This window comes from Metopolophium dirhodum, chromosome 8 (assembly GCF_019925205.1).
Source record: "Metopolophium dirhodum isolate CAU chromosome 8, ASM1992520v1, whole genome shotgun sequence".
Lineage (NCBI taxonomy): Eukaryota > Metazoa > Arthropoda > Insecta > Hemiptera > Aphididae > Metopolophium > Metopolophium dirhodum.
In genome coordinates, this window is record NC_083567.1 from 15758636 (window position 1) to 15786109 (window position 27474).

General features: G+C 30.3%; 1 protein-coding gene across 3 annotated transcripts; it reads right to left on the reverse strand.

The window, feature by feature from the left end:
- Positions 1 to 200: 200 nt before the first annotated feature.
- On the reverse strand, positions 201 to 25873 carry LOC132950285 (uncharacterized). Of its 3 annotated transcripts, none has more exons than XM_061021645.1 (3): positions 24610 to 25873; positions 7259 to 7309; positions 201 to 1051 (listed from the first exon to the last, which is right to left on the reverse strand). In XM_061021645.1, exons 1-3 carry the CDS (start codon positions 25000 to 25002, stop codon positions 512 to 514), a joined length of 984 nt encoding a protein of 327 aa, XP_060877628.1. In that variant the 5' UTR covers positions 25003 to 25873; the 3' UTR covers positions 201 to 511. The 3 variants fall into 3 exon arrangements, with proteins under 3 accessions (XP_060877628.1, XP_060877627.1, XP_060877629.1); XM_061021644.1 differs by lacking the exons at positions 7259 to 7309; positions 24610 to 25873 and adding exons at positions 4454 to 4695; positions 4961 to 5625; XM_061021646.1 differs by lacking the exon at positions 7259 to 7309 and having other exon boundaries at positions 24610 to 25753.
- Positions 25874 to 27474: the final 1601 nt, after the last annotated feature.

Consider the following 27474-nt stretch of genomic DNA (forward strand, 5'->3'; position numbering starts at 1 on the left):
CTGCTCCTCAGCCTCATGCGGCTATGCCTCTGCGTCCCGGCTAGTATAAATATGAATACAGTTGAGATTTTTTTTCATGTTTTAAATATTGTCTGTTAATAAAAAAATTCAATATTAAGCCACACAAGAAACTAGATAATTGAGATTTCAGAGTGGGCCTAATTGATTAGATCATTTTTGCATGTAATCAAAACATTCTCTTAAAGTGTAAAATGTTTTATTAGAAATACATACATTTAATAATAATAGAAATATATAGGAATCAATATTATGTATATAAATTGTCTTTAAGTTTACATAGTAACATAAACAAAACTGTTGGCTGTATACAAATGTTTAAAATATAATATGTATAACTTCAGGGTTAACGTGAGCATTAATAGTTCTCCCTGTAGCATTATTCAATATTAATATTATTATTTTAAACAATGTACAGAAATGGATGCTGGTCCTGAAAGACTAGTTGTAATCACCTAGTAAACACTGTCATATATATAAATATAATTAAGGTCTACTGTTGTTCTAAGTCACTGACAGGTGATGGTGAAATGGACTTTGACGTAGTTGCCGCCTCAGTGTCGGGTTGTTGGTGTTGTTGTGAATCTCTCTTCTGCTCCAACAACTTCATTTCATACTTGAACAATACTTGTTCAATGTCTCGTCGAGCCATTAGTTGTAGAGCTTTGTCGGCTTTAAGGTTACGCATCCGTTCAGCCACATAGTCTGAGAATGTATTAAACTCATCAGATGGTGCATCAGGCCTAGACATTCGCATCATCTTCCTGCTACTGTAGCCTCCACCATCATCGTCTGAATAATCTCCGCCAGTTACTGGCTGCATACCGCGGTATTTTCTACACGATGACCATGTTTGTGGCTCCTGGACGTCCACAATTGGTTCCTGGTTGTGGTAATCGTCCATGGACTCATGCATCATTGAAGCCAGCACACTGTCCGCCTCATAGCCACTTGCATTTGTGTCATTTGCTTCTGCATAACTGTCCTCAGAGGTTTGACTCCAATTAAAATGTTGATTTTCTGCGTCCGCTTGCTAAAACATAACATTAATACATTTTTTAATATGACATTTACAATCTTTATATAAGGTAAAACAGAATGACCGACAAATAAAATAACTTTTGTTCTAATCAATATTTATAATTTGTTATTTATACATGTTGACACTTGTGCTTAGGTACAGTACACAATTTTTATTTTATTTTATAATACTGAAAAAAAAAAAAACTAATTTAATTAATTATTTTTTCAAAATAGACAATTTGCAAATCTAACTTTTAGATAATATTATATGGTAAAACCGTTATTACTTTACTCGTATTACTAATAGTAAAATAAATTATATTAATAGCAATAATATTATAAAACATACTTAGTAATATACTAATATAGGCAATAGGCTGACAGGCTGTCTTCGCTTAAAATTGTTTTTCTTATATTATGATTTAATAGTGACCCACATGCCCACCTTTTTCATTTTTCATCTGTTATGTCTTTTTGTTACACTATGTATAATATATTATAAGTATACAGTATGTAAATTAATTTGATATATTGTTTACTAACAAAATCACTGCGGGGGTTTTTTTTAACGATTATGGATCAATGACATAGAATTTCGTTAAAACAAAAAAAGACGTGTTTCTTTATTTTTAACAGACAATTTTTTTATAATAATTTTTAAATTTTTTAACTCGCAGGTGCACCAAAACTTTATTTTTTCAAATGGCAACTATTATATTTTTTAATGGATTCTAGTAAAGCTTTTTTTTCTGAAAATGTTGATAGTCAAATCATCAATTTTGGTTCGCTAGTTTATTAACTATAGCCCTCTAAAGTTTAGTAAAATCTGCATTAATACTTTTAATTGAAATAATTGGTATAGGTTTAATTTACAAGAGTTAAATACATTTTTCTTATAACTAACTTTTATAACTTGAAAATTGAACTATAAGGTATTGCATGTAAAGTATGTATTTAGCAGTTGAAATTCTTTAAGAATTATTTAATAATCGTGATTTTAAATAAACTATGTGCAAGATATTTAGATAAATAGTCAATCTTAATATAGGTTTGTAACCTAACTAGTTTGTAACTTAACTTAGGCATACTTTTAATCTAAGTTAATTACAGATTTTTAATATTATTATAACAAGAATCAAATACCATTAGGTACCCATTACCTTAGACCTTAGCCGCCTAATAAAGAATCCAAATTAATGCTATTGTAAGAAAAGTACGAAATAAAATTTAAATGTCCAAAACTAAAAAATAAGAAGGGTTATGAATTTCAACTCCTAAATTCATACTTTGCATGCGATACCTACCAATATAGGCCTACCAATAAGTATATTAACCTATATGGTTCAAATTTCAAGTTTATCCCACTACGAGAAGAGTACCACAAAACATTGCACTTTTTTCATTACACATTTTTCTTAACCCCCATACATACCTAAGACATTAATGTTAACAATCGAATACCATTTACCAATTAACCATTATCACTTTAGCCACCTAATAAAGAATCCAAATTTATGATATTGTAAGAAAAGTAACCGTGAAGTAATTAATTACGATTACTTATAATAACAAATTAAAATAATAATATTGATTTTGATGATTGTATGTTAAAATAAAAATAATGAACTATGTTTGCCAAAAATTTTGTTTATGTTTTTTTTTTTTTTTTTGAGTGTCATTAGATTACCAATTAAACTACTTATAAGTGTACAAAAAGGTAGTTCAAAGAAAAAATTATTTAGCTCTTGTAAATTAAACCTATACCAATTATTTCAATAAAAAGTATGAATGCAGATTTTACTAAACTTTAGAGGATCATAGTTAATAAACTAGCAAACCAAAATTGATGATTTGATTATCAAAATTTTCAGAAAAAAAAGCTTAAACAGAATTCATTAAAAAATATAGTAGTTGCTTTTTGAAAAAATAAAATTGATTTTGTTATTGGTACACTTGTGTGCTTAAAAATTTTGAAATTGTTATGAAAAAATTGCCTGTTAAAAATAAAAAACGTCTTTTTTCGTTTTAACGAAATTCCATGTCATTGATCCATAATCGTTAAAAAACCCCGCGTACAATGACATAAGATACACCCTGTATATATATATATATAATCTATTTCTTACTTTACTTAAAATACCAAAAATAGAAAATATATGTTTATTCCTCAAACATAGCCAAGTGTAGCAATTTGTTTAATTAGAACATATGTTCATTTATCTGTTTAGTTATTCCAATGGTTTATAGTTCACACTAATATACCACACAAACATTTTTACATATTTTTTTTATTACAATTTGCAATACTATAAACATAATAATATCATGAAATAGATTATAGGGCATTAATTTAGGATATGACATATCTATATTATATTCTAAGGATTTATGTCTTTATTGAATTGACAACTTTCTAGTTTCTCCTCTTCAAATCATCATAGGCGTAACCATGACAAAATAGATGGATCGTATCATTACAGTTGTAATAGTTTTTTCAGTTTGCGCATCTTTTTCACAGCCCATGTTGTAGTTCTCCACTTCTGATTGGTTGATTCTTTTTCCATGTTATATATTATGGATGTATATGATTGATAGACAATAAGAAGTGGAGAACCACAAAATAGGTGAAGTAAAGAGCAGAGAATGCATATCAAAAAACTGTGATAATACCAGTTAACTATTTTGTCATGGGGCTAACATTTTTAACATCAATATGAGCTGTGGGAGGGGGATTTGATCCTACACAGTTAAAAAACTGAATATTTTTGGGGGGCTAATGGGAAATTTGGGTTCCCTGTGATTTGCACTTATGCAAATCATTGATATAAAATGTTCATTAAATAATGTTCAGATGTAATAGCCATTTAAAATCTTATCTTCCTAATGTTGCATTGTCTTAACTTAGAAAAAAAAATGTATGACATATTTGTGAAATTGTGCGATTTTAAGTGACTTAATAAACGATATGAACACTCTTGAAGAATAAGGCTGGTATTTGATAATCTTTTGCAATAAAAATTCAATGTATATATATAAAACACATGTGTAGGTATGAATATCAATGCTTTCCAAATTGGCATGTTGAGCTAGATTTTATGCATTTCATGCATTTGCCTATACCGGTTACCAAAGTAGTTTTCAATTTATTATGAACATTTTGCATATAGATTTTGCAGCTAGATCACAAAGATGATATGCTCGAGACTGAATGCAGATTTATATGTATATATAGTAGACATGCTTTAGGTCTTTTCACTTTTGTGTCAAAATTCTCAATCAGGTGTGAAGTTTGTTTCTCAGTATTACAAATTGTCAATTATAAAAGTACAACAAATTATTGACCAATGAGTATTCATAAAGATTTATACAAAAAGCATGCATCATGCGAATGTTTGTTATGGATTTTACTTACTAACTTGTTAGCTATATTGAAACCATTTGGTAATTTATACTCGGGCCGTAACATTTCAATCATTGCCCTGAATTTTGGGGGTTTGATTATTTTCAAAGAATTAGTTGTATAAATCATCCTGGCCACCTGACCATCAAGTCTTTTTTTTTCTGAATTTGTAATACTACTACATGTTTCAAATTCCTCTTTATCAGATTGATTTATCGGCAATGACAAAGGTACATATTTTGTACTTTTGGCCACTGTAAATAAAATAATTAAACATACAATTTTGTATTGCATAAGATGATTATCATTGGTTTTATAACAGACTATTACTATTATAATATCAATGATTGAATGATACTACTCATATGTGTGTTCCATATCTATATTGTCTTAACGAGTAGGTATTCTAACCTAACCTTTTAAGGCAATATAAAAATAAATATACAGATATTAACTTCAGGTCCTATAATACTGCTTACTGGTAACTTCTAATGTTTTCATTTTTATCATTCAAGTTACCGTGTTCAAAATTAGAATCCGATGATGAGTCTTTCCATAAATTTGTAGTTGCTATGCTATTATTTTCCACAGGATCATAGATGCTATACTTTTTTTCAAAAGTTTTGTTTTCATTAACGAGCGGTGTACAGGCAATCTTGTGTTTTATCATCCTTTCGACTAATGCTACTATTGACAGTTTACAGTCCTTACACATAGCTCGTTTCGATTTTCCAACCGAGGTAATTTCATCGAAATGAGTCCACACGGGGTGTTTTCTTCTACCGGTCATTTTCATGACCATTCGTTGTGGTTGATTCCTTTGTAAAGTGTTCATTTGGAACCTGATCTGATGACGACCACAATAAAAGCCGCAGCTGTCTCAAAACAATGGTTTAAGGCCGCAACTTGCGACACCGATACTCGTATATTCGTAGTAGTAAAAAATAGTCCTGAATACCTCCAGGCTCCAGATACCAAAGAACAATGTTGATGTTCTATGAGAAATGGGAATACCGTCTTATCGGTTGAAAAAGAAACGTTATCAATTGAAAGCACTTGATAATTCTGTGCACGATTTAAGATAATATACAGGTTTCTCGACGAAACTTTTTTTTTTGGTGCTCGAAAAGATCTTGTCATAGCAAGAACTACAGTTTTTCAGTTTCAGTTTACAGCTTTTGAATTAAAAGTGATTCCTCTTGGTACTACAAAATATATGAATATATAGATATACAATATTACGTCTTGGAGCGCTAGTAGCTTTTCTCATATCGTTGATCAGCTGTTAGAACCAACATTTTCGCGCACCACTTTTGTCGTGTATGAGCATATAGGGTCGTTGAGTAACCTGTGTATCTTAAATCGTGATTTTGGGCTTAATTTATCGGCCGTGTTTGGACCATTGATATATACAACAACTAGATAGCCGTCTTTATACTACAGTAGTTGTGAGTTGTGACCAATGTTGAAGTCGGCTGCCATTTATAAATCAGGCAATTTTTATATTTATATACATAATATACTGTGATAATATTATTTTGTAAGCATTGCCTGCTTTGAAACGGCGGCCGACTTCAATGATAAGAAAGAGACTGATGTCTAGTCTGTTGTTGTATACAAGGTCAAGGTGTAACAGAAAGACTTGACGAACAAAAAAAAAATTATGTGTAATGATATGCTCACCATTATAATAAACTAAAATTTTACAGAATAATAAACAACGGCCAGACTGTCGTTTGTAGAAATCGGTCGCATCAAATAAAACCATTAACAACGACAATATTAAGATATCGGCACGCACTTATAACGGTGTAACGTAGGATGTGTGTGACTTTATTTTATGCTGACGCCAAAGAATAATCTATTTCCCAGGCTCACGATAACTTTTTGATAAAGCCGCCTACCACTCTCTGGTCAGCATCCTCGCGTCGTCCCTTAAACCAGTACATGAGCACCAACCACCTGAGTAACAACCTCTCAAGTCTCAAAAAACCGATTTCAACGAGCGACAACTGCTAATGCGAGCAATAATCAGTGCGTTCTTTAATTCAATTTGTGTATTTGAAGTATTACTCTGTTTTATCTAAAACCTAAAACTCCTACAATATTATCTACAAACAACTGCGAATCAGGTAAGGCATATATATAATATAATATTTTATGTTGATTTCAGTTAATATATTCTATGTGCTTTTTTTTTTTTCATAAAATTATATTGTACGGTGTATCTAATTCTCGAATACACGATCTCGAGAGCCCTCCGAACACCTTGAGGAAGGTAATAGCGTAATTTTACTATTTTAATATAACTATCGACAGGAGTCGTCCTATATTTAACTTATTTCTACGTTATTACAGATGCTACTTAAACGTATGACAAAAATTGTTAACATTTTATGATTAGTAAATAATTTAAGAAATATACTCATGTTAGCAAATTCCCAAAAAAAATATTTTGAAAAAAGTTATTACGTTCCAAATTCATTTAATCAAAAAAATATTGATATTTTAAAAAATTCTAAAAATAAACTACTTGACTTAGATAAATTTTTTTACTATCAAAATTGTTCTTATACTCAGATTCACAAATTGGATATTTTGAATATATCCAAAAAAATTTAAATCAAATTTAAAATTTTTTATTTTCAGTGTTTAAAATTAAAAATAATTTTGTATAATATATGTGTAGCGGAAATAATTATAATTTAAATATTAATTAGAACAAAAGTTATTTTAAAAGTCAGTTCTATCTGTTACACTCTGTATATCTATGGTATGGACTACACATCAGCTGTAGGACGTGCTATCAATTATTACCATGCAGCAGTGATCAGCTGTAACCGCGCGGTACTGCGGTAGTCGGGAAAACTGTGAAAAAAATAGAACTCCACTTTATTTTCACTTATTAACATTTTCTAAAACCTATCCATGTTAGGCCCAAGCTTTTAGAAAAACTCTAAATATTGAATGTTTATTCGTATTATAATCGTATATAAGAAACGGTGCAGTACAACAGTAAAACAGTATCAATGACTGTTATTATTAATTTATTGATTTAAATAAATTAGGCAAAATTAAAATAAAAAAAACTTTTTAATGCGTTTTAAATAAATTACTTTTGAGTTTTGAGCAATTATTGTTCATAAACATGCTTTCGTATTTCCAACATACCTAATCTAGATGACTTATGCCGGGTTCCACAAAACATTTAATGAATCAATAGTGAGATAATGGTCCCTTAAACAAGATATAGTGGGCCACGATTGGGCCATTAAATTTTTAGTGAACCATTAAATTTAATAAATTGTTTATGCAACCCAGCATTAATGATAATGATGGTCTGTCTCATCTTGCATGGTCGTAGAAACAAATGGACAAGTTTTAAAAAAGTGTCGCATTGTATTAACAGTGTAAACTTATAATTAATATCATAAATTTAATTTTAATATATTTAAAAAAAATTAAAAACTTCATTCATTTGAACTTTGCATTTAAAATTTCTCATATAATTGTTGACGTAACTGCCTAAGTCTTAGAACGTTTTACGAATGTCGTAAAAAATATTTAAATTTCATCCATGTTGTAGCGATCTCTTAAAACAAATCTAATGTTTAATTGTCCTATCGATTATATATTTTAATTGCGTTTAGTATAGTCGGTCTAATGGTTATAAATCGATAAGGTTTTTAGAAAAACTTATGTGACGCCACAACGGTGGAGACACTACTAAAATGTATTTCCCACCGATTCTTATTACAGCCGCCCCGCGGCAAGTAATTTTATTAATTATATTTTTAGTGTTATGCCTATAGGTATCGTATTTTTTGTTTATAAATTAGGATCGTTACATTAGTTTTATACGGTTGATATAAAAATAGAAGCAATAAAGGTCACGTAATGTAGTGAAATAAATTATGAACTAACATAAATATATATATTATAATTTATTAATATACCTACTATAATAAATAATAATTACTACATACTTTAAAGCAAAAGTGAAATAAAATAAAGTATCGACCAAATTAAACTGCTGGAAATCGTTAAAACAAGTGAAGCCTATAGGTACTTCTCCACAATGGAAAAAAATGTTTTTTAAGATTTCCATACAATTTGAATTATTTTAAGTGGGTCATTATGCAGACATTTATCTGCATTCCTCGACCATATTCATACTTGTTATCGTTTTGTATGCGTTATAATATGATGACTTTAGAAGTTGAAAGTCATATTATCGTTGTTATATTACATGACATACAAAGTATTTATTTCAAGTTTAAACTATAGGTCAATAATATCCATTAATTATTAAAATAGAAACATAAATACTATAGAAACAAAATTATTTCAAACTCTTATATCAACAAATACATTTCCCAAACCTACAATTATTCTCGTTGAATTGTACTATCAAATTTATCATGCATCAAGTCATTAACAGATTTCGATGACTGAGCTTAAACATGTTTATCACGCTATAGGTTTGATATATATTCGTAATTATTTTAGGTATTTATAGCAATTTTCGTAAATATCGAAAATATTTTATAATTTATTATATATTTTCATAATTAACCTACCAAAGTGTTATAGGTACAAGGATTGTTTTCAAACATTAAAATAAATGGTAACATTTATTGAAGAATATGCGTGTGTCGGCACTAGAAGATTTATATAACTGGGAATTCCGTACGTGAATTATATCAATAAACAATAGGTTCTGAAAATATATGTGGGTCTGGGAGTAAACTCTACATAAGAAATTACAATAGGTGGATGTGATTTTCTTTCATATAAATTTGCTTTTAGTTAAAAAATTACAGAAACAGGCACCAACCCACGATAGCTTTAGTTGGTAAACCAATTTTAATTGTAATATTATATTATATTGTTATTATTGGTAAAATTAAGTTATTATTATTAGTTCTTCTTCTTCTTGTAAGATAGACCATCCCTGCAAACAGATTTACCACCATCTATCTCTATCTCCTGCAACTTCTCTTCATTGTACATTTAGTTCTACTGCCTTAACATATTATTTTATGATACGATCCTCCCATCGTAACCGTGGTCTACCTAACGATCTTTTCCCAATCGGATTTTCTTTAATAACCGCCATAATAAATGAACCCCCTTTCCTCCAAGCGTGCCCAGCCCACATTAATCTTTTCCTTGAGTAAATATAATTCATTACTATGATTCTTATTATTAATTATGAATCATAAATTATATATGTGTATCAATAAAATGTCAATATTCTACATAGTATACATAATATTTTAAAAGGCCCTGTGCCAGTGTGATATTTTATTCAGCATGTCTAGTATTAGAACAATTGTTCACTAGTATAGTATTACTGAATTTGTATTATTTTAAAAATCACATAATATCTTACATGTAAAAATAATTACAATTGAGCACCTACCTAATATATTATTATGAAATAAAATTAATTATATTGTAATTATTGTAACATTTTTTTTTTTTAATTCGTTTATAATTTAAATATGCCCATTTCACGCAATGAAAAAAAATATCATGTGAATATATTTATGCAGTTATTATGAATTTAGTAAGTTTAGAATAATTGTTAATTATTAAATATTAAATGAAATAGGGTTTTCACTCATACAAATACGAAATCTAAGTAAATAAAAGTTTTAATAAAACGAGTACCTAAACGCTAAATTGTAGGTTACTGCCGAATGAAAATTATTATTATATTAACAAATAACAAGCTATTGACGCACAAACAATTAACTATTACCTCAAAAACATTTTTTTATTTTTTTTTTAAACCATTTGTTCTGATAAACAAAGTATGCATTGCTGATTTAATTATTTAAATCATGTAGTTGCCAATTGGTAGCTTCATTTCGCAGCAAACAAGGACTGAAGGACTGTATAAATATATAGAAACATTTATAAAAACTATACAGTATGTACAATACAGTATTACAGTATACAAAAACAGCCTATGGAAATATTACATCCAAAACAATTAAACATCACCAATAAAAGATAAGTTAGTTTTAAATGATAATTAGACATAAAGTATAGTTTAAGAAAGAATTAATATAATATTGTAATAATTTGATAAAATTGATTTTTGTTAATCGTACTTTTTAAGCACTTAGTAAGATGAAATTAATATTAACATTAAACAAAAAAACTGCATGGTTTAGAGTCCAGTTATTTTAAATCATAACTCATAATACGTATACGTTTATAAATTATAACTTATAAGTTATAACTTTAGAAATACCGCACACGAAATTGCTATAACGATTAATATTGATTCAAATGCTGAACAAAAATGTTCATATTATGATAATTAATTGACGAGTTGTTGTTTTCGTATAGAAAATTCATTTATACACAGAACGGTGAATCGAAAGAATGATAAAAAACGAATAATTTTCGGTGTGACGAATTTAGAAGAATATACGTTTTGATAATGCGTTAGACAACATAATGTGTACAAAAAATAATATCGGATATTACTATATTAGCGTGTTTACATATTGACATATTGTTATTCGCGTTATCTATATAGAAGAGGTATACCTACCATACAAGTAATTTCTGACTTCTGTGGTATGATAATGGTACATTATATCGAACCTTTTACAATTAGTTGATGATAGGACGCATTTGTTTTATAAATCATTACAGTTTGTTAAATTACGAGAAAACAATGAATAAGCGATGAAAAGGCATTGTTTATAGTTTTAAATGACTATTGCAGTATTGCTGTTATAAAATCATTATCCTTCGATTTTCGAACAGTTCATAATAATATGATGCGTGCCTTACTGAAAAATATTCTGGAATAGGTATAGAATGTAATAAATTAAAGTAAAAGACTAAATCTAAAAAGAGAATAGTAAAGGAAAATAAATAATAATACTTCTTATTGCTTCTAAACCGATTCTAAACATTATGATGAATTCTCGTGGTCTGTCTATCTACCGGGCAATAACGTAGTCACGAATATGGAATGAGGCCCCCCTCAAAACACCCAAACCCCCCTAGCTACTGCCTACTGGTTATTTTCGACCACAACTTTACACATCAAATATTGTTGGTCCGTTGAATATGGATAAAAAGAAACCTGTTGAACACTTGTAGAGCAAAGAGTGGTAAAGTGAACAATTTATAATTTTGTTTTTAAATGGAATATTTGGAAAAATGAATATTCTTTTAATTAAACAATTTAAATTTATTTTAAATAACAAATAGGCTACCTATGTAGCTTTATTATAAATTATTATTTATTAATGTTTATTATCATATTACAACATTTATTATAATACAATATATATAATGCATTTGTGTAAGAAATGAATTATTTTAATTATGTTATTAACGATATCAGGAAATAATACAGCAGAGTAACTATTGTCAATATGAGTCATTCCCCATTAAGTTCAGTCAAGGTTATTAAATTATAAAAAATTTCGGTTGGATTTTCTAAAATATAATATATGCAATAGCGATAATTAATTATAATTTATAAGTACCTATTTACATTTACATTTTTTTTTTTGTATATTGAGATCTGATTGAATATATTACATAAAATTAATTACAATATATAACTTATTAATTTAATTTATAAGTATCTATAGTGTCCTAGCAGCGGTGGTAAAACGAAGAGAGTGGTGGTGATGAGGGGGATAGATCCGCCTCCCATAACATTTTTTTCAATGTTTAAGAGCTGATAACCATACATTATACTTTTAATAATCAAATGGTGCATGTTAAAAAATCAGCTATATCTCCCCCACCCCTTGATAAAATCATTTGACCGCCACTGTGTCCTAGTATAAATACCTATTATAATTAATAACTTCTAAGTTTGCTGCAGGTATGTTGATGTAAAATTAAATTTATCTAATCCTATATTCCTATATTAAATTTATATTCTTGAGGGTTCCTCTATATATATAATATTTTACTTAGAAATCGATTAATACCTATTGTTATATTGGCAGGTACCCAAGTCGACATCCAACACCATAGAGACAAGCATCATAGGGACTGTCAACCATAGGGATGCATAAATTTGAAATTGTGGAGCAGAAATATAATTATTTTTCCGTTGTTATCATGACAGTACCTAATAAAATATTAAAATCAACGTGTAAACTGTTTACAAACAGAGGAAAAGTCTTTTTTTTTATATAAATTATAAAAATATATTATGCTAATATTATTTTGATAACAATAATGATAATTCAACAGAATTGTCAAACTCCTCACTATATAAAAAAACTCTAATAAAAAATCATTAATAATAAATAAGGTAGGTATAGTGAAGTTTTAGTAGTTTCATATTTTGCTAATTTTACCTCCTGATTCCTTATAGGTAATTTATCCACCCTACAAATATACAATAATATAAGTATAAAGTATATGCCGACTTGAAAAGTATTTAAAATATTACAAGTAAATTTTTATTTTATCAACAAAAACATAATTTTACTTTAGTATGTTTCGAAAAACATGACAAATCAAATATACAATATACACATTATAACATGTATATAATATTATATAACATTAAAAAATAACAACAGTCGTTATATAATATATAGATATTATAACACTATTAAACAGCTCAAGTAATAAGTATTAAGTAAAAAGTAAAGTAATAAGGCTATAAGTAAAAGGGTGATGGACTAAAGTTATAGAATAAATAATAATTAATAGTACTAAAGGTAACTATAGATACTATACGTACAGTAGAAATCGTTATAATGACGTTCAAGGGACCAAGGGAAATAGGTCGTAATAACCGATAGTTATAACTACCGATAACATTTTACATATAAAACGTATCTACCTCTGCATTTTCGGGTCCTTTACTTTGAGGTCATACAACCCAAAATGTTAATCGGTATATTACAACCGGTGTCATTATAAACGATTTCTACTGTATAACTTATTGGCAGCATCATTAGTGTTCGGTATTGTTTGTCGAGTAACGTAGGTACCTACTGTTTGTATATAAATATATAATAATTAACGTTAAGCTTTACATTTTTATTACGATTTAACGTTCAAAGTATAAAAATTACCTAAAACAAATAAATGAGCCTAGGACATAGGTAATATGTTCTAGTCTAATTTTGTACAATATACAATTTAAAGAAGCTGTTTATTAACTGGGTGAAAAAAAATTGTTTAAAACTGCTGCAAGTTGTTAAAAATATACTTACAAATTACAGTTTAGTAGGTTTTACTGTATAAAATATAAATTGTAATGTTAAAATGAAAATAAAAAGCGGGTAAGTGAGTGTCGCTCTGCTGTACAGAATAGGTTACAAGTGGCCAGTGGGTCATTGTAATGGATGGTGTTAAATTTGAATTCAACGATATAAAATCATTGTGTATACGAAAAAGTATTCTGAGTGAAGACAGTCTAGAATCTTACGGTATATTTGGTCTATCAGCCAATTACAACAAAATAACTTAAACCGTTATCGTTGGTTTAATAATATAAGTAATTTTGTGCAAATTTGAATTTAAAATGTCAGTGAATAATAACTGTGTTTACATATTTGTTGGTTACAGTATGAACTATTTATGAGAATCTTTGTTTTACATTTTCAATCCTTAGCTATAAAAATTGAGCATTTCATAATTTTTTAATTACAATAATTGATAATTTTCGAGATTTTGATAAATGTTGTCAACATTTGAACTTTAAATAATTATAAAAAAAAAAATGCCTATGGATCTTTAATATTTATCAATAGCTATTATAACAACTTATAAGAAACTTTGTATTAATTATACAAATATTTAAAAAATGTATTGACATTCATAGAATAAAAAACTAAAGATTTTGAAAATGTCATCATGTATAAAAAATGATAAAATAAACATTTGATGAAAATGTCAAGCACTTACGGTTATTTGTTTTTGAATAACAACAAAATAAGAAAATTGTTTGGTCAAAAATCGGTCGATTATTTTTTTAGTTCATAAACTATAATATAATATACAGTTTACATGTTGCCCCTATAATATACAATAACTACTATTACACACTTTTACATTTTACATTTTAATAGCTATATTAGCCTAAATGACAAGATATAATACATTAATACAATACAGAAAATTATATGCAATCAATAATAAGTAATAACTATTTTATTATCTATAACCAACAGGAACCATTTGAATAAACAAAATAATATTCAATTAGCGTGAGCCAAAATTAAATGCTTGCGTGAGCCACCATACTATATACTCAGTATATAGCACATCTAGGGGTTTAAAAAATAATATATATAAGCACTCCCCGAGTCTCTAGGAATCTATTGATATAACTTTTGTTGAAAACTTCTTAGCAGTTTCTAAGTCTATATAGAGGACAAACAGACAAACATTAATAAAAAAAAGTTAAAAAACATAGTGATTTCCTGGGTCTTGAAGCCAGCAACAAATAGGAACCACAGGGAAAATTCCTATTCACACTCTGTTTGGTATACCAACGATGCAGACGCGCGTCTTGCGTTTATTGTTGATAAAATAGTATTTTTTAAACTCGTTCAAAATTTAAAAAAAAATTAGTAAAATCACATTTACAATATTGTTAAGAGTCCGTTAAAATCGTACAAAATATATTTATGAGCTACGGCTGGTACACAAGATTTGAAATTAAATAAGAAACCATCTGCAACTCTTCAAAAAAATTAAGGACTCCTAGTAATAGAAAAAATAGTTTGTTTTTCTGAGGAATAGACAAGTAGTTACGTGTTTTTAATTTTAAAAACTTTTGGCAAATATAATTATACGAATAATTATATTAATATCTATAGGTATATACTAAAAAAGAAATATTAAAAAAAATTAGTCAATTAGTCTTTTACCCACACTTAAAATGTGTAAAATAGGGTTTTAGTAAAAATATTAGTAAATAATAATAACCAAATATTTTTGTGGTGCAAGCAAACAGTTCAGCACTACGAGTAACTCATAAACTGGAAATCATTCGGCCTACGTTAAAAATATTAAAAACCTCATTTTGATAATAATATGGCAATTCGCAAACAAAACAACATTGGTTCTTATGAACGAAAATTTGCTATGTTGACTATGTTGTACGTTTGTAATACGGAAACAACTCAAGCTAGTATAGCATTCTCTTCATCAGTCATCACCTTGTCATCACTCATCAGTGAGCCAAAAAAGAAGATTAAATTATAGTGCGAAGTATAATAAATAATAATATATTGTAATACTGTGTCTTAACTATTAACTGGGCTTCAGCCTTTAACCATCCATACGATTGCAGTTTTTGTTTAACTATAATTGCATAAATAAACATAACAAAGGTAATAGTATTAATTGATCTAGTTTCGTTGTATTCATCCCAACCTACGCTATCATAAATTATAATATACTCATATAGGTAATTGATAACTGTCATATTATCTTATTTATAATCACCCGCAAAGAGTGGATTATGAAGAACGCCCAGTATGGTTTTTGTAGTCGAGTATTAAGGTTAATACATTGTTGGACTAAGTACCTATGATTTTTGTGTATTTGTTTTTAATTGATATTGGTTTAAGGCATTTGAGACAACGTATAAAGATGACACTAAAAAAACAACGAATAATGTAATACACATAAAATTATAAAAAAAATGGTATCGGTCATTATTATATATAGATTACTTATGCATACTATCCATAAAAGAATAAAAAAGAAAGTTATTATGGCCGCAGAAAAATATGTAAATAAATTTAAGGCTCGTGTTATGTATTTGGTATTATATATAAATATATAATAGTCCAATGGTCCATTAAAACTAAGATTTTGTGTGAGATTGAGCCAACTTTTATAGAGTATCCAGATAACAATAAAACATTTATATGAAAACATTATAGATGTGCATAGGTAAGTGATGTATATCAACGACGGAGTATAAAAAGAAACATAAAAAAAAAAATCCAGTCTCTTATTATTTTCAGTTGTATAATAAACGTTAGTTATCATATTATACTGTACCTATGTCTATAATCTATATAATTCGGAACTAGATAAAAATAATACCGCCGATGTCAAATAATTAGTTTAATAAATAGTTTTAGTAATGTAAGTATACCCACGTATATCTCACGCGTTTGAACGCTTTAACTACACAGAGTCACACATTTTATAATATTAAATTTTTCAAACAATATTAGTAGTTCGACCAGAGGTCAAGTATACAGCAATGATTCATCATAAATAGATCTCTCAAAACCGTGTATACTTTATAGAGTATACAATGATTTAATGATTAGTTAATTGCATGTGATGTTTTTAACAGAAAAAATAATAGAAACCAAACAAACCTAATTTGTTTATTCAAGCGAACAGTATAGTAATGCGTAATGACTGTATATAAATGAGGATCCCAACAACAGTTTTTAAATTATATTACATTTTTATTTATTTAATTTTAACAAATCAAGGAAGTATGACATTGAAATTAATTTGAAGCGAATAAGAAGTAAAAAGAAGTGGCGTGGTCAACAATAGATCTTTAGACAACGTAATTAAAAAAATTATTTATTATTTTTTTTAAACATTTTTTATATAGAACAAGAATTTAGGATGTACGAAAATACAAAAACTTATTTAGCTAAACAAACTCAGTTTAAACTTAAACTATAGCTAATGCAACAACTGATGGAGTGAAATTTTGTAAGCGTGTGTTAAAACTTAAAATATATATCTATATTTCATTAAATTGTTATTTACTTATAGATAGTTAGTAGGCACCTAATAGTTACAATTAATAACTCAAACAAACTTAGGCATACCGAAATACTTGACCCATGATGCAAACAATTATTTATTTATGAATCGAACCAATGGCCGTTGATTATTAATAAGTAAATAGTAACCATCAATTTCAATAAACTTTAGGATAGGTATCTAATAATTAAGACGACGCTGCCGCCGCATATTGTATTGTCTCCGTCTTACAAATGTACAACATAACAAAAACTGTTTTGCGCGGGAAAGAACCGAGAAGGCTATAATATAGTCATAACTAAGAAACGAGATTTTCGCCACATAAAAAGAAGAACTTTGGCTGCGCAATCTCGTTTTTATTTTTTTCATATCACTTATACGAAAAAAGTTCTTATTGTTTGTGTTTTTCAACCTTGAATAACTTTTCTTATAAATTCAAATATTATACCTACCTTTATGAACACTGTAAATTGTCTTAAATATAATATTTTCAATAATATTGAATCTGCCTGATACCCAATTCGGGTTTCGTGTTTCTCATTCGACTTTACATCAAGTGCACAGATTAGTTGACAACTTGATGCTATTTCATATTCCGTGGAACGAAAATTATTTTGTACGTGTATTTTTACTTTTTAGAAATCTATCAAGCTTTTGATCACGTTTGGCACGATGGCCTTCTGTATAAGCTTAAAAGATTCCTCCAACTTGCTTACTACCTAATTATAAAATCGTATCTCACAGAACGTCGCTTGTTATGCTGCTAACAAAGCGATAATTTCCATCAACAATGATCCTCTCACTGCCTCTACAAATCTGCAAGATCACCTTGTCCATATTAGAAACTGATTTACCAAATAGCGTTTTAAAGTTAATCAAAGCCTTAGACAGGCTCCGTATCATAATGTTTCTCTATATGGTACTTAAATTCCTTGCTCTAATACTTTTAAATATCTTGGTCTAACACTCGATCAAAGACTTACTTGGGCCCACCATATAAGAACTAAAATACTAGTTCTAAATAATCACCTACGCATGCTAAAAACTGTAATATGCAATAATAAATACACCTCCATGGGGTGCGGGTGTAAGGCCCTCTTAACAGAACCAGCTGGTACCTACATAGATGTAGAGGCAACTAAAATATATTATGTACCCTCATTGCGTCATAAGCATAAGTTAAAGGTGCGACGAACGACCTCGGCATGAAATATTGTTTTCTTGGAAAAATTAAAGTTTACACTAATTCATATTCTAAAATAGGTTAGGTTAGAGTCACTTTAATGTTATAGGAGTACAGGACACACTGTATAGTATAGTATATGTTTAGTTTTATATCATCAAAACGAAGACAACACAATTTAACGACCATCAAAATCTATATAAAACTCGTTTGTTATTTGCTAAAATAAATTGCAATGGTCGGAAACTTAAATCATATATATATAGCCAACCATATGTTAAAATTTAATGGGCAGCAATTTTATAAGGGACACCCTTTAAAGGGAAATAAATAAACCAGTATATTATGTGTCTGACGAAACGAATAAAAAATATCGTCTTAGATAATATACTTTGCATTCAAAAACTTTTATGGTATTAATTAATTATTGATTTCATCTATAAATATAATTCCGAAAGTTTGTCTGTTTGCGAAATTGCAAGGAATAGCTGTTATTTAATATACGAACGGCTTAACTGAGCGACACAACATTTTTCAAGCCTTCAAGTTCTCCATTCTCCTGAAAACGTTATAGAAACATTTTTTAAAAAAATGTCGTCACAGCAAAAGGAAGTAAGTACTAGTAAATAAAAAAAAATATCAATATTTTTTTTATTAAGAAAAGTGCATACAATATTGCAATATTGATGATTTCCTGATAACTACAGTGGTAAAAGTAATGATATTATATAATAAGAAATTTTTGATGAAGACATGAAGACGTGTTTTATGATCTATATGTAATTTCGACATTAACATATTTATGAGAATGACAATTATTGAATAAATTGACTAAGAAGATACGAATTTATATAGTCTTTACTTAATTTTGACCGTTATTTGAGCAATATACTATTGTCTATTATAATTCATTACGGAATTTTTTTTTTTTATTTTTTATTAATATTATGAAATATTTATTTTCCTCAATCTTCCTCTATAACAATATAATAAAAATATAAATATAGGTACTACTACTGTAAGCATAGCTTGTGACGGAGTAGGAGTTAACATTATTTTGTATATAATATAATAATAACAAATGAATACAATTAATACAATAAAACATTTCATTTAAAAATCAATAAAAAATAATGTGGTACAAAATAGATACAAAAAAATTATTTGTGTATTTTACTGGAATGCACGAATTTTGAGCAAACTAAATTACATCTATATTATGAGATCATGTTCGTATAAGAATATCAAATTAAGACAATTTATAGCTTGGACATAGTACTATATTACTATTGACGGAAATCTAGTTTCAAGAATAATTGACAAAATAATTACAGAAATAGACAACGATACATTTAAAATGAAAATAATAAAAATGGAGACAAGTTTAATAGAAGCAGCACAGAGAAGATGAGCTGTTTAACCAGCTGTTTTAGTTTATCTTTGTACTACCTATCCAAAATCCTATTTAAACTAATACATAATATTACGTATTATAAATATTTATAGAAAGACAATGTCATATATTTTTACATATAAATTGTGGACCGGCGTGCGGCACAATGATTATTGCCTATTGCAGTTGAAGTTTATTGAACTCATGTCCACCGACACTAAAGGTGCACTTCAACCGATGAACCAGGGCGCAATAAGGAACCTGAAAACTCATTACTGGAATCATTCGATAATGAGAAACACAGCCTACATTTTAGGTGTTATCATATGCACAGGAATTGGCTATTTCTTCTTAACAATATTGACACTATAGGCAACCTATGACGCGCAGTCCGATAATAAGGATAAACAGACAAAGTAAAAATGCCAATTTTTTTCTATTTTGTTTAATTACCTACATACTTTGTAACATAATTTAAAATTATTTTTATTGGATTTAATAATTTATATTATAAAATATGTTATAAATTTAAAACACTATGGAGAATGGTGACAATTGTGTGAGACTATGTAAATGTAATACTACGCATACCTAACGTAAGTATTTTAAATAACAGTTTAATCTTAACCTTAGAAAGGTACCAAGGAAATTTTCTTAGCAAAATGCCAACAAATGTAATTTATTTATTTTATAACAAAACGAGCCGTGGCCTAAAGTACAGAACAATATATATAATATATATATATACAAGAAAAATATAAACTCAAGACATTGTTTACATATTATTAACAGAAAGAAAACAAATAAATTTAAATTATGGCTTACACCTTTTAATACAAGGGGATTTTTTTTTAAACGTAAAATCGTTAATATTATTATCGTATGGTAAAAAGCGGTGACGGATTTAGGATTTTTTATGGGGGTGCTAGGGTTAAGGTCTCGTATTCTGTATACTCCATCCTGGTGACAAGACATTTTTTTAGTACTCAAAATGAATATGCTAAATATTTGTTTTCCTGGAAGCAGTATGCCAAGGGGGTGCTATAGAACCCTCCTCTGGATCCACGCCGGGTAAACGTAATTACGTAATGTACCTAGTAAAAAATATTTACTTTAAGTTTCAGTGCGTTTTCCATAAGTGAAGATTATATTATGTCTTAGGTTACATACATGCATACACGGACACAGATTGTCTATATTCTACCATAAAATATAACACCTTATTTAGTAATTCACCACCTATATTTACTTAATATTTTTCATTTATTAAAACTTTTAGGATAAAAAAAATCATTAGTATAAGATTATAATATATGACTCAATTACTATAAAATTAGTTTAGTTATTATACTATAGTAATTATAGAATTAATAATATAATTTATATTAGATAATTAGCAAAACTTATTATAATTAATTTTTATAGATAAGTAATAAGTTAGTTTTGTTTAGTGTGGCTATTTTCTTAGATTCTTACAGTCCATTAATTTATATGTCTATGATTGAAACACAATGTTATTTTTAAATACTAATTTACTGCGGAGTGCAAAATCTGATTATCTAAATGAGGGGATAATTAATATTTTTGCGTCAGGGAGAGAATAATGCGGTTGAGTAGCAATTTACTATTTTTACTTAAAGTTTTTAAAATTTTACGACACGTAATGACGTAAATCTGAATTCAAGTATACATGTATACTACTTATATATACATATAATTTAACTATTATATCTAATTGGCTTGAAATTTGAATCAAAATTGTATCGATGATCGTTTCTACGTTTCCACGTATTAATAATTAATGATCATCGAAGGAATTACAATAATAATATCGTATATTTGTCGACATCAAACATTTAACCAAACATAAATTATATTATAAATGTAGACATTATACATTGATAAACGTCATAAATCATTATACAATAAAGTTTAAAAAAATTGTGCGAGAAATATGATAAATAAAAAACCGATGGTAGATTGCACACTTCCCCAGTTAGTACTATAGAATGAATTATAACACTAAACTCCTTTGTCGGTTATAGATTTTAAACTGCATTATCAAAATAATGGTATTTCGAACAAAACGAACGAGTGGAAATAATGTTATTTTTCTAAAAAGTAGGACGCAATGATTTCATCGTATTTTGTACCAAAATATTCTAACTTACAGTCCAACGACACGTTTAACGCGTTTATCATTTAGGTTATACATTTTTTTTTATTGTAAGAACCTAAATTACACTTTCGAGCCGTCAAATTATGCGTGCAAAGGCAAGAATACTTTTCACCGCTTATTGTTTTTAGAATAATTACGTGTTTTTATTACAGTTAAATAGAAGTAAATCATAATTCATAGTTAGTCAGCTAGTATACTGTAGGTTGGCGACTATACATAATATTAATTTTAACTTTTAAGGGTTGAAAGACATTGAACAGTTTTGCGTAAGATATTGAAATTGTACATTAGATTACGGTAGTTGCTTTAAGCGTATTCGTATACCGGTATTCGGTAAGGTAAAACAGTAAAAGACCATAGTGGTATACTCGCAACTGGGTCACCTGTTTAATTTTATTCCTACAGATATAATTTAGTAAATTTGAAACTACCAGAAGTTTGACGAATATTCCAGTTTTTATTTAATTATTGTAATTCAAAACAACATAGTATATCTAGGTATCAACAATGTAATTTAGAGACTTGACATTTACCCTAATTACTAATTATAAATTATATTTATAGTATACAATATTAATTAGTTTAATTAATTAGTAATAACAAATTAGTATAAAAGCTAGAACATTCTTTTTTTCTATTTTATTACAATTTGAATTACAAAATAAACTTGTGAAGTGGACCCAAGGGGGGAAAATGATATATAGGTATTATTATTTATTTTTTATATAATAAATAGATCTTACGTCTTAAAATCCACACATTTATAATACAAATAAAATTGTAAATATTGTTATCAAATCTTATCTATAATAAATAATATAATATATTACCCAAAGTTATAATAATATGTAACTGTATTTGTATTAAAAAAATACGTAACTTCCCCTATTTAATATTTGTAGATCCGCGCCTAGCTAAGTTTAATTTAAACACATACATAAAAATGTACTGAAAAATAAAATAAACTCCTTGCAAATTTCTAATTATATAATAATATAATAATTAAAAAATCTCAAAACTCAACCGGGCAACCTGGCTTTTTGGAAATTTTTTTATCGACTATATTATGAAAAATTACTAATTATCTGAACAATTGAAAGTGGTTATACGCAAAAAATATCACCATTATAAAAACTCTATTTGGCCAAGTTAACAATTAACAATTAATATTATATGTATTAACAACCCCCCCCCCCATTAGACCAACTTCTGCGGGCGCCTATGTAACACATATTTACGAGAGGGGTTTAAAGTTTGATGTAAGTACAACGTTCACTGATTAAAAGTAAAGTATAATTAAAAGTAAAAACCGTAAGACAACGTAGTTTTTATATCTATACAAATATAATTCGTGATCCCACATATATATCTTAATAACAAATTATAATAATAATCATATATTACGTCATTGAAGTATAGGTATACAAAATACATATTTTACAATTTAACAATAAAGCAAAATTATGACACCCCCCCCCCCCTCCCCTAAAAAATGCGAGACTAATACATTTGTCGGGATGATGACCACATGCACAGAGACGAATAAGTCATAACAATTATCTTCTATTATAATAAATTACGTATAATATGGTCTTGGTACAGACGGTTTTCAAACTCGAGAGTAAAAACTTGGCGCGCGTGGCGTATCGCCCTGATCCGAACGAACCCCGCGGTGCTCGTCAAGCGGACGGAGCAATCATCATGCACCAGCGGTGGGCGGGCGTTAGGGGCGGCGTGATACTATATACCGTCAAGCGCAAGCGTCGCGCCGTCTACGCTGAGCGATAAGCGTCGCCAACTCGCAACGGTAACGTTAACAACGTACACAACAAAGCAGTGCGCCCCACGATGCAAGCAGCGAGCGCTTATTCACGTCTCGGCCGCCGGTTTTACGTGATTCCGAAATCATATCCAGTTTTCGTTGTAGTAATCAACCCCTGAAGGTTGAAAAAGCAGCTGAAACCGATAATGATACATATTTGCATCTATCTAACTACAGTTTTATAGACTCGAAAATGCTAGAAATAGATCAAAACTGTTGGCATTAAAATATTCTCACAAGATGTCACAAACCGTAGGTAGAATGCACAGATTTTTGAAGAAACAGATTTCAATATTACTGTATTGTAGGGCATATAGGGTATTAGTAGGGCCATGTATCCTCCGGGGTAGGGGCACACAATTCAAATTAGCACGGGTACCATATTACACGTAGGTATATCATATAATATCATCATGATTATCCTATTGTTACTTATCGAAAGTCGTAAACTATTTAACTATATTTCGATTAGACAATCACTATAATATTACTGTCATAGCTTAAGCGACTTACAAACGTAACACGATATTCGTAAAGGATTGCGCAAACGTCATGTCTATAAATGGCGGGAGGGGATAAACCATAAGCAAGCTCTGTAATAGATTCACCACCGCTGTTCCCACCTACAACTATTGGAACTAACCGGTTGATACTCGTCGAAATATCTATCCACCACATTGTACGTAGATCAACGGACGGAGTTACACCGTAGCACATCATCAATGCCTTTGTAGAAATTATTTTTAGTTAAATAATAACGGTCAACAAAAAGTAATGACATCGTCGAAATAGTAATAATATTACATTAACACACTATATTACTCACGTTTTGCGCGACCATGCCACTCAACATGGCTCCGGACGCCCCCGGAGCAGTGGCGACGCCCGGCGAACAGTTGTTGATCGGCTGCGACGTGTACCGGGACTGATCGTTCAGGAAACAGAGCAGCTGGTAGCCGAACCACTTGGGGTTGTAAACGGTGCCACCGGATTCCCGGGCCCGTTTCACTTTGACGTTCTCCCGGCTGAACTGCACGCGCAACGTGCATATCTTCTTGGCGATCTCCTCCTTGGGACACTTGAGCTTGACGCTGATTTGCTCCAGGGACTCATTCTTCATACGTTTGTTACGGTAGTGCACCGAACTAGTGTCCCACAGAGCCGGACGGTTCCGGAACAAGTCGATCAGCTGGATGGTCTGCTCCCGGTACCACTCCATAGCCGCCTCAGCACAGGGTTCGCGGACCACCACCACCGCCGCCGCAGCCCCTCGACCTCGCTCGAAGTGCGACGGACGAGAGTGGAAAACCGTTGGGTTTTCGTTTCGAATTTCGGACGGTTCGAGTGGTAGTGACGCGCATGCGGGGTCGGTCGACGGTGTTAAACCAACAAATAACAAACGCCAGATAAACAAATGACAATAATAATACCGTCGGCGGCGGGGGATTTTTTAAATAATAATAACAATTATTATTGTAAAAATAGTATAATATTATTGTGCCGGCCGGCCGACAACGAAGAAGACGCAAGAGGAGCACAGTAGGAGAACAAACGACGGCGGAAACGGGCGCGCGTTTCGATGGTTGATGGCAAACTGCACCGGCCTTGGGTTTAGTTCACGTTATAAAACAATGTTTAGTGAACAACTGCCGGCCGCGGCGCGTTGTTGCCGCGGCGCATGCGCACCGGATTTCGATCAACAAAATAATGTTTTCCGTTTGTACATCGGGAAAAACAAAAACCCGGTCGTCGTCGTCGTCGTCGCCGCCGCCGCCGCTTCCCAAGGTTGCGTCGAAAAAAACACTCGCCGTGTCACACGCACGCACAAAGCGGCGGGCCGGGCGACAACAATGACATCAACACGGCGACGACGACCGAGTGGCGGCGTCGGCGCGACGCGCAGTAGTATTCCAACAATGCTCATTACTCGCCGCTCGGGCGTCGGGCCGGCCGCTCCGCCGCACAAGCGTTTTATTATTGTCGCCGCCGCCGCTGAAGAGGCAGCGTTCTCACCGGGGCGTTTATCTCCCAAAATATTCACACCCCCTCCGCCGGCGTTACAGCCACCGTCACGACCACGGTCAATGGCGTACTAGTTGTAGATACTAGAGAGCGCGCCCAGCATCAGCGTTTTATAGCTGCCTATAACCATTTTTTTTTTTTTGTCATAAATGTTTTCGGAAATCCTTGAGGACTCCGGCAACCCTGAGAATATTTTTATTATTATTATTATTATTATTGTTATATCGCGTTTTACCCTTTTCGGCCCGTCGGCGGGGAGTCCTAGCAGCAGCACAACGCGCGTTATTATTACTTTATCACACAACAATAGGTACCACCGGCTTGGAAAGAATAAAAACCTAGAGACGTATATTATTTTTTATTATTATATTCGCACGCAGATATACAATTACCTACCGCTTCGACGTGCGGGCAGGCAACCCCCCGCTAATAATAATCGAGATCCACACACAATATTATAACGACGACATTGAGAATGGCGGGCGAACAAAAAATAATCGATATCGACGAAATTTTCGAACGACGCAGCGTCCGTCGCCTGCAACCGACCGCCGTTTAAAACTATAAAACTTGTTTTATTCGTCGTATATTATTATATTTTAATGACGATTATAAATACTAATAATAATAATAATATTGTAATTTTTAGATTGTTTACCGAGCGAGGTATAAGGGCGGCGACTGCGAACCGACAGACGGCGACGAATCGAACACGATTTTAGAATTCTTTTTTTCGTAAAACGGGTTTTTGAATTCTGTTTTTTAACGTCCCGTTTAGTTTTGTCGAACCATTATATTATTATTATTCATACGAACCGATTAACCGAATAATACATTTTACACCGTACGTCCGTGCCCGTGCGTATTCGATTATTGTCGTAATAACTAAATGAATAAAGGTTAAATATCAAATCTTACCTCAAAGTAAGAGCTAGTTTTTCCTCTGGTTGGCTCAGGTACACGTAATGTCGGTTTCTTTGTTATTTCTTCATGAACCAAAGATAAAATAAAATTGAACTGTTCACGATTTAGACGAAAAAAATCCAGGAATTTTTCATCGACGTTATTAAGATGTCTATTAATTACATTTTTAAAGAATCCTTCGGAGTCCCTTGTGGAAAACAAACTGTTGAAAGGTTTTCTTTTTTTTGGAATTAAGGTCATAACTCATAAGTAACTCAATTTCAATTTCTTCATCACAAAGCAACAATTCACAAATAATATTGTTCAAATTTAAATTTTGATTAATTTTGAAAAATTAAAACTTATGCGTGTAAACTACGTATGAAAGAGACAACGGTCACAGTGCTCATGATATAAAAACAAGGTATGATCATAACTTTTTGACGGTCAGATCCTTCGGTAAGCACGTGACGTAGAGTAGTGTATAGTAGTAATAATTTAATGACAATATGATAATACGGGTAAGCAAGTGACGTATTGTGCGGACTTGAACCAAATCTGGACTTTTGCGATCATACCATGTTGCTTATATCATGGCAGTGCTTATGATTTAATTTTGTAAAATCAAACTTAGAGAGTGGGATAAAATAATAAAATCTACGGCGTCTGACGCTACAGGGAAATCTGAGTGAACGCGCGTCTTGACGTCGTGTCTGGACGCCGCAGGGAAACCGTACTTATAAGTCCAACAATTGGTCTCTCGTTT

Bases quoted from the DNA above. Each gene is read 5' to 3' on its own strand.
- LOC132950285 (XM_061021644.1), bottom strand. From the start codon at position 5,276: ATGAACACTTTACAAAGGAATCAACCACAACGAATGGTCATGAAAATG. The intron at 4,696-4,960 runs GTAACTTGAATG...TTTTATTTACAG, and splicing joins GGATTCTAATTTTGAACACG to TGGCCAAAAGTACAAAATAT. The intron at 1,052-4,453 runs GTAAGTAAAATC...GTTATGTTTTAG, and splicing joins TCAATATAGCTAACAAGTTA to CAAGCGGACGCAGAAAATCA.